At 40.8% G+C, this 9,427-nt stretch overlaps 1 protein-coding gene across 2 annotated transcripts in view; it reads right to left on the bottom strand.

Annotated features, from left to right (window-relative positions):
* Positions 1–9,427, bottom strand: part of NFKB1 (nuclear factor kappa B subunit 1) — a 122,417-nt gene that overhangs the window by 48,888 nt on the left and 64,102 nt on the right. For both annotated transcript variants that reach the window (XM_003796325.3, XM_023517030.1), the window contains exon 6: positions 2,332–2,480. In XM_003796325.3, the coding sequence (XP_003796373.2) occupies positions 2,332–2,480 (149 nt within the window). The remainder of the gene's footprint in view (positions 1–2,331; positions 2,481–9,427) is intronic.

The following is a 9,427-nucleotide window of genomic DNA, read 5'->3' as shown; positions in this document are numbered from 1 at the left end:
CTTCCTAAATCTCTGTGTGTGATATCCTTGCCTACAAGTCAGAACTAAATAATAATCAATGTCATACCATAAATACATATGGTGCAAGTTTGTTCGTGCCATTTCACAATACTAGCTAATGTTAGTTCAGTCTAGAATTTTACAGATGTAAAGGGGCTGAAGATAGATTCTGTAGTTCAACCCTCTTGTTTTATTTATAAGGAAAGAAATTATGGTCCTCAAGAAGTCGTGTAACTTGCCCCAGAACTACTCTATGGAGAGTGACAGAATTAAAAATAGAATTCGGGTTTCCAGACTGCTAGCATGATGTTCTTTCTCAATAGGTTTCTGACCTTGGAAACTTAAAAAGAACATGTACAAAGAGACAAACAAATGATGCAGAAAATAGTGCAAGCAAAATCTCTCAGCTAAAAATCAGAGAGGAAGTACCAATGTTTCAGAGAACGCTCTGAACTGGAGAGATTACTGAGTCAATTGTAACTGTCAAGTGGCATCTTCTCGATTAAATTCCCCAGTGAAATTGTATAAGGATAGAAGATCTCACAGTGCTACAACCAAATAGACATCACAATTATCAAACTTAGGAGCTGCTATGCTCAAAACGTTTGGTAAATGAATTGAATGAATGATGAGTTCTGCCAATGTCTAAGCCCCACATCCCATTGCACTGCAAGAGAGTAAAGGAAGGGGAGACAGGGGATTTACTTCTATTCCTGCTCTAGGTCCTAAAACAAATAACCATTTGTTTTCTAAATAACCATTAGTTCTTTCTAAAATCCTGAAAGACTACTAAACTAAACCCAAATTACAGAAACATACGGAGAGTTTTATTAAAACAAATATTGTTAGTAGAAAATGTCATCTATAAAGTATATGATTATCACACGGATTAAATAACACCAAAGGAAATAAACACTCAAACGGACAGGAGCCCATTGGAGCAAATCTGCAGAAACACGATGTGATCAATTACTCTAAAACTGTGAGAACAGCCCTGTGTTTCAAAGCTCTCGTGGGCCAGCTAGGAACCGGAAGGATATTCCAAAATGCGAGAGAAACCAACTGTGACATACAACAGGAAACAGGCCAATCTTTCAAGAGGATGCTGAAACAACTTCATATAAAGCACAATCAAATTTTTCAAATCAATTTAAGTGTCTCCCTTCCATCTAGAAATCTTTTTCCAACATCAAAAGCATCAGATTTTAGAAACTTAAAAGAAAGTTCTCTGTCTAGGTTTTTCACACTTAAATATTTTTACAGTCAAACAAAGAAATACCTAAGAAGATGAAAGCTCAATCTCCCCCATAACAACCAACTTGAAACTTGATCAGGATTCAAAGCCTGAAATGCAACCATCAGCTTAATGATAGTTGATGTACAGGTACAATTCCTTCTTTTGAGTGAAAAGCCCAGGTTAATTGGGATTTTAGCATGAACTATTTAAAGCAGGATTAGAATACCCTGAAAAATATTTTTAAAAATCAAACAAAATTAATTAAAACAATTTTATTTCTTCTGTTTTTAAGGTGTCCCAAAGTAACATAACCATTTGTAACTATTTCCAGGATTATTATTATCAGCTTACATTGGATGTTAAATCACTATGCTATGCGCTATTTTAGTGTTTTGGTGACATAAATAAAACACGTTCCTTAGCTTATCTGTCTTATTGAAAAGAATTCTTAATTTTTGGGATAGAAATTATTTCTATAAAACTTCATTCATTAAAAATTCCTTGTTTTATCTGACCAGCCCTTAAATGACTATGTCGTGGTGTATTTACATTTCAGTCTAATGAATGCCAAAATAAATGTGCATTCCTTGGCTTCTTATCTGGGCACACTTTCTAAGCTCAGAGCTGAAGCAATATTTATTTATCCACTTCATGCTTTCAATGTTCACACTATAAATCCATTACGAATTTAAATCCATCCATAAAGTGTTGATTTCTGCTATAGTTAGGTTTCTTCTAATTTGTCCTTATCTTTGTTACCAGGAGAAGTACAATATTATTGAAAGTGGCACAAACGACTCCTAGGTCAAGTGACCATGTGTAAGTGATCATCCAAACTGGGCCACCTTTGAGAGTGGCAAAGGGTGCTAAAAATAAATAGGCCAGCTGCACACTGCGCTGTCTCAGACAGATCCAGACATGCCGTCCTTTACTGCCTCGAGTCCAAGTGAGAACACGCGTTTTCATGTCTTATTTTGGAGGCCAGATGAGGGTTTCAGAAAGGTCCCTAATGAAAAGGCCCTGTTCATCCCAAGGCCCTCCGACCCATGTTCTATCTATCCCTTGCTTCCACAGCATCACATACCCTCACTTACCCGACCACCATGTCCTTGGGTCCAGCAGTTACCGTGCAGATCCCATCCTCACAGTGTTTTCCCACCAGGCTGTGGGCATGCAGGTGGGTATTTTTTCCATTGGTGACCAACTGAACAATAACCTTTGCTGGTCCCACATAGTTGCAGATCTATACAAGAAGCACATTTCAAAAGTTAGCACATCTGACCAGAGAGCAACACTGAAAAATGTTTATGATAAATCAGTAAATATAAAAAGTATGATATAAAATTACCTACCCCTATTATACTATATGTGATCACAGCCCTATCTTTAAAAGTATGTGATGAGCCAATGACAGGATGGAAATAAATTAAAAAGTTAATGGTGGTTGTTCTGTGTCACAGGAAGACCCTCCAGGAAGCAGGCTATTTAAAATACAGTCTGTATTATCCACGCTGGAACAGCACATCGTGGAGGACGTGTTGCCACGAAACCTCCCCTTCTTATTAGTCAAGAACATATTTTCCTTTGCACCTTTTCTGGTCACAAAAGCTGGGCAAATGATTGGTGAGAAGGGAGCTGGTGATTGATGGAAATCAAGGCAAGAGGGAGGTGGCCAGAAACAGCTCATGCTGACTCTCTGCCATGTCTTTTCCAGGGACCTGGCTCTGAAGTTTGGCTATGGACACTGCCATTACTGGTGGGACAGATGATCCTTCAGGGGCCCTCTCTGTCATGAGTTCTGACAATTGAATTACATATGCTCGGATCATAGGAAGTTTCTTAAATTCAAAAAAGTGCAAATCTTTAGATTTCACCCATTTCACTCTTGTTTTATAAAATCAGATTTTTCTATTTAAGGTAATTTATCTCTTTTTATTGGTATATCTTTAGAATGATGACAACAGCAATACAAAGGAAATACCATGGAGATGACGACATTTTAAGCAGAACTTGGATACTCTTTCTTCTCTAGTTGGTTACCTGGCCCCTGTAGTTGATCAAATTTCTTACTTGAGAAATCCCTAAGACTAAAATCACACGAACAGAAAAGACCACTGGCCTTATTTTAACTCTCCTGTATCCAACTAAGTGGGAATGCTATGATAAATTCAGCCACATAGTTGGAAATGCACTGTGGCTCCTCAAAAGCTAACCCACCATCCTCATTTGCCTGGAACTAAGGGGTTTTTTCACAGGAATTTCAAAGCCAAACCTAGGTGAGTTGGTCACCCTGTCTCTTCAGCTCATATTGTACTTTTTGAAGAAATGCATGACGTAAATCCAGGATCTCCCAGATATACGATCGTTAGAAACACACAAATCTGCCCAAATAGGTGGGAATCGCTTGTAGGGGTGACTCTTTGATGGAAGTCTTTCTGATAGAAACTTGAGCAGGACCCTAAACCTGCTGATAAAACTTCCTGGAAAGAGAATCATCCTTTTAAACCAGCCTTCTTTTACTATAAACATCATCGCCAAAGCAAGGTTTTGATAGGATTTTCTTAGTATGGATTTTTTACCAATGCAATATTTTGCTGTGAGAGTTGAGAAGCCTATCAGATCTAGGATTATTCCCAGAGAGTTTGAGGAGACAGAAGTTTCACTCCTGAATGAAGAACTAATTCCCCTCCAATCACCTGCGTAGCTCAGCTGGGAACCTTAGGGCCTTGATGCCTAAACCGAGGCTCAGAACTCCTGCCTCCGGCTGCTCCTGCACCCTGTCGCCCCCTTTGCCTCGCAAGCAGCAGGAAGGAGCAGGACCACCAGCAGGAGTGGCCTCCAGTCCTTGCACAGTAAGCTAATCCCAAAGAGAGATTAGGATTAAATTTGATTTTTGCCCACCTCAAATCACAAATAAGGAATTACTGAAATGGGTACAACACTTAAAGAATACTTCTCTGGGTATAAAGTTAATTATGAATTTAGTACTTTGTCTTTTGTAACAGGCAGAAAGCCTCTTTCCTGAAGTGTAGGACAGAAAAGTTCAATATTTGCTCCAGTGTTGGCTGGATGCTGTCCTTAGATACCACCTAGAGTGCGGATGCCAACTCTGCGTCCTGGGGTTGACATCGGATATCAGTCTTTGCTATGATAACATATCCCACAGGGGCTTCTTCAGCAGCACATCAACAGTGACAGAGCAGAAATAAGCTGTGTAATTAAACTCTGTTAAGTGACAATAAGCACAGGAATGCGACAGGTGGGGCGTGAGGGGATGCTGCACTCGGTGAGATCAGGTAAACTTTCCACTTCAACAGCTCAGCAGAAGGAATTCTGTGAGTGACGCCCAGTCTCTTCAGATATTTCGACCCTTCAGTGTTACCACTGTGAGGGAATTAGTCACTGGCACTGAAGGACAAAGGTGGGAGGTGCCCTCAAAAAATACTTATTTTTCATTCGATTATTTCATGATTGAAGAGTGGCAAGAATGAGGAACTGGGTTTATCTGAGGCAAAGGAGGTGAAAAATGTGCCAGTGACTAATACGCTGTTTGATCCATTTGAAAGACCAAGTCAGCGTGGCATCATCTGGTTTTTACATAGACCACAGGGCAACAGGCTGGGAGGCCCCTGGGTTTTGTGGACTTTCCAAAACACTGAAAGAAGAAAGCTGAAGTGTGGGAAGTGAAAAAAGTGGTACTATTTGCACATGAAGACATTGGCCTGGAGGAGACCATACTTCGTAAAATTCCATGATGACTGAGAACTGTTTGCAACGAATACAGAAAAATTCATTTGTCCTATGGAGAGTTTAATTCTTTTTATTTAGCCTCCCTTTTAGTTCTTTGAATAGTGGTTCTTTTGAAAATTAAGTTTATAGAGTGCAACAGTATCTGTTAGATACAGTTTTTCTCAGACAGGCTGAGCATGGCAGGCTCTTAATAAACATTGATGGCTTAAACACAAGTTAAGCTTTCAATGAGCGCCAAGACAAAGGGGACAAAACTGAGTAACTGGCTACCCAGGGACACTGTATAAGCAAACCCAGCTAGGGGCTGAAGACGGTTCCCTTTATTTACTAGCCATGCGTCTTTGGCAGTGCTCAGTTTCCTCATCTGTAAAATGGGCATAAAAACAGTGTCTCAAAGGGTTACCATCCAGACTAAACATATTATGCACACATGGGCCACTATGAACGTTTAAAGATAGATGAAAATCAAGAAACATAACATCCAGAAGGAAACATGTGAAGACCAATTGGGCACAGCAGTAAGCTGAGCAAGCTGAAGCCTGCACAGGTGCAGCGGAAAGGACAATGAAATAATGGACCATAACACAGCCTTGTCTCAAAACTTTCATAGTGACCCACACAGTCATTAGAACAGTGCCTGGCAAATAATATCAGTATATAAGCATTAGCTAGCATCTTCTTTATTACTGTAACACACTCTTCTACCTAGAGATCTAGAAATAATACTGTCCTGAGATGATTATTATAATTTTATTTTTTGCAGTTTTGGCCAGGGCTGGGTTTGAACCCGCCACCTCTGGTATATGGGGATGGCACCTTACTCTTTTGAGCCACAGGCGCCACCCTGTCCTGAGATTATTTTTTAAAAGCAGGCAGCTGGAATAAGTGACTGATTCAGGCTTCCTATTAGTAGGGTCTTTTTTTTTTTTTTCACGGTGTCATATACCAGTCTTTGTTAATTTTCTGGTAATTATTATGTTATTATAGTAACTACTATTATTCTTGGGGATACTCAGGATTTCCTGGCTTCCTTGATGAAATTTAAGACTTTCTTCCAGGAACTTTATGATTCAACAACTACTGATGATCAAAGGCTAGACGTGCTTTATGAATAAGGTGTAGAAGCCAATAGTTTCAAATATTGCCAAACTTAGTCCAATCACCTTCCTTTATTTAAAGCAACTCTGCCATACTTTGACAAAGTATATGCTAGTTCTTCAAAGGTGGTCAAAAGAAGCAGTCTAGGATTTTCTGGGAATTAGCATTTGAAATGTCCAGTTTGCTCTCTGGGTAAATTTGTCCAAATCATTTTGGCAGAATGTTGAGTCAACCTCAATGTAAGATGTGACACCTAAAGTCATTCTCTTCCGCTCACCTTTTCTTGCGAAGTGATGACAGTTAAGGTTTAGTAATAAAGAAAAGGAGGAAGGAGAAAGTCCATAATTTTCAAGGAGAAATCTATCCGGACTTGACTCATGTACCTGACTTTATCCCCTACAGCATAAAGTAGCTGTATGGTTCTGTCTGGGAGCTCCGAAGCCAGGCTGCCAGGCTCAAGAACCCCTGTTGTCACTTAGCTGTGCCAACAGGAAAAGACAGTTAACATCTCTGGAGTTTGGGTTCTCCATCTTTAAAATGAAAGGAATAATACGCTTGATTTCACAGGGTTGTTTTAAGATTGAGTTAATATAGTGCTTGGCACTTAATGGGACTGGCAATCTCCAATACAAATCTTCTCCCCTACTGAGGCTATTACGTCACTGAAAACCAAAATTTATACATTTACCTAATGAGTATTTATGAAACTCCTTCTATGTCCCATGTACTGTAGGAAGGCAGGGAGTGCAGAACAGACACAATCCTTGTTCTTATGGGAATTAAAAAGTGGGCCTGGTACTCATCAAATAATGTCACAGAAGAATGACTGGGAAGAGCTTAGAAAAGGGATATAGCGCAGGGATGTGACCTGGTCAGGAGGTCAGGGAAAGCTCCCTGAAGGAGTAACAAGGGCCACGACGTGAAAGAAGAGCAGGGACGACACGGGGAGGGACCAGCTTGGGGGGTGTGCCTGGCAGGAGAACAGCGTGTGCACGTCCACGGACCACCCCTCCTCACGGCCTCAGGATTTCCTCCCAGTGGCTTCCCCTCTCACCCTCCTCCCACACCCGGGCTGTCTCTTTCTTCCCTACGAGAAGCATTCATCCAGGAGGGGACCTAAAGCTGAATCTGTCATGACGCTCTCCTCACCACTTTAGCCCACAAAGCTCCACTACTGTCCTTTCTTTCTGGAATGTGACTGGAGGGGACGGGGTAGGAAAACCACATGCAACCTACTGAAGTACGAGGATGGCAAACCCAGCTGGCGAATACAGGGCTGCTGTCATACTTCTCTTCCTCACTAAATCCCCAGAACCCAAGAATCTATATTTACTAATTTCCTGGAAGGGAAGGGGAGGTGCTAACCAAGCCAGCCCCCACAACAGCCTGATGGGGTCATTGATGGTGTCCCATTCCACAGCTGAAGGAACCAATACTCAGTAAGTAAGATAAAGTAAATTGCTATAGCTCCTGCACATGGAGTGATGGGGGAATTTTTTGAACCTGAATCTGTCCATCTCCAAAGCCCATTCACTTTTTCCACTGCACTTGGCCCGATCACGTTTTCTTTGGTATATTTCCAGCAGCCCCAGTGTTTCACAGTTCTGCTTTGCCTACTGCATGTGGGGCAATGACAGTCATTCCTGACAAACCTGTTTGGCCTTGCTAGTATGTATAGTGAGAAAAGAGGTATGGAGATGGTTGAGAGGTGGTAGAGTACACCTGTCCCCTTGGAAGGCTCCTTCATTAAAAAAAGAATCATTCCACGGACATTATTAAACCAGGCATTCATTCTCTTCTTCTAGGTTACAATTTAGATTAAAAGGGTGAAAAAAGGAAAGAAAGAGGAGAATGTTATTTTAATAATATATCTCCTCTCAGAGATGTAAAATAGTCCAATTTTATTGTTCACGATCTATTAAGCAGCCAGGGAGGACAGAGTGACCTTTACTAAATGAGACAGAGAGCCATGCCTGACACTATTTCTGGAACAGAAAGATGCTCAGTATAGTTAGTCTCTTCCTTCTCTCTAAAGCAAGGGATTTAAAATTGATCCAATCTGGGATCAAATCCTAGCTTTTCACCCTCCCAACCCTGTGGCCTTAACCAAGTTAGGTAACCTCTCTGAGCTTCAAGTTCCATGTCTGCAAAATGGGTGAATAATGTGAAGTTAGAGGGCTGTTCTAAGAGTGCACTGTGCCTGGCACATGGTAGGTAGTATGGACGTGCCAGTTTCTTTCCTTCTTTTTTATTTGTTTATTTGGGATTTTTTTGGAGACAGGGTCTCACTTAGTCACTCCAGCTAAGTATAGTGGCATCATCCTAGCTCAATGCAATCTCAAACTCCTGGGCTTAAGTAATCCTCCTGCCTCAGCCTCCCAAATAACTGGGACTACAGGTACAGGCCACCATGCCTGGCTATTTTTTTCTGTTTTGTAGAGATGAGGTCTCACTAGGCTGGTCTTGAAATCCTGAGCTTAAGCAATCCTCCTGTCCCAGCCTCCCAGAGTGCTGGCACTATAGGCCTGAGCCACTGGGCCTGGCCTCTTTCTTTCTCTTTTATTTGTAAAGACCTCCTGGCTCTCCTAAGGTCCCTGTGAGGTAGGCAGGGTTGGCACTATTATTTCCATTTTGCAAAAAACAGATCAGACAGTTTGAGGAATGAGCTACACAACCCAACGTTAGCCAAGATGCAGAGGACCTTCGAATTCTTCCTGACTTCAGAATATTAGCGTGATGTTCTCAGTAAGGTATAGAATGACATGGAAATATCCTCTTTGACCCACTCGTAGTTGATGATTGTTTTCCCGTATTGCTCATGGATTTCCACTGATTCACTGACATTCTTTCACCGTATTTAGTGCCCTTCTTGAATCAGCGACAGAACATATGGCTTACGATACTGAGCTGAGATCAGAAGAGCAAACTTCCATTTAACAAAACAGTCTCTTCAGGTACACAGAAAAGATGAATAAAATCTGTCTACATATAACTTTGCTTTGCAAGTTTCTTATATCATATATGATCTAGGATTTCCTTTTTTGTTTCATTTTAATTTTCGTTTCTATCACTTGAGATACAGCTGCTTCTGAATCATGTTTCTTTCAGAAAATCAAGTAACTACTATTAACTCCAGGAATTGCTGGGGACTTGTTCCTCAGGAGGTGTCCTTATCTCATGAACAAATTCAAATAAATCTTTACTTTTGCACAGCCTAATCATCTATGATTGCGAAAGAATATGGGAGTAGATGGTTTGTGATTTACGGAGGATCTGTCTCACAAATGTTCATGGATAAGTCATTGTTTTTGCCACTTGGGTGCATTCTTTTTTTTTTTTTTT

The sequence above is a fragment of the Otolemur garnettii genome, unplaced genomic scaffold (assembly GCF_000181295.1).
Source record: "Otolemur garnettii isolate 467f Iridium unplaced genomic scaffold, OtoGar3 scaffold00103, whole genome shotgun sequence".
Lineage (NCBI taxonomy): Eukaryota > Metazoa > Chordata > Mammalia > Primates > Galagidae > Otolemur > Otolemur garnettii.
The sequence above is the reverse complement of the archived record's forward strand: the minus strand, read 5'-3'. Positions and strand labels throughout refer to the sequence as shown.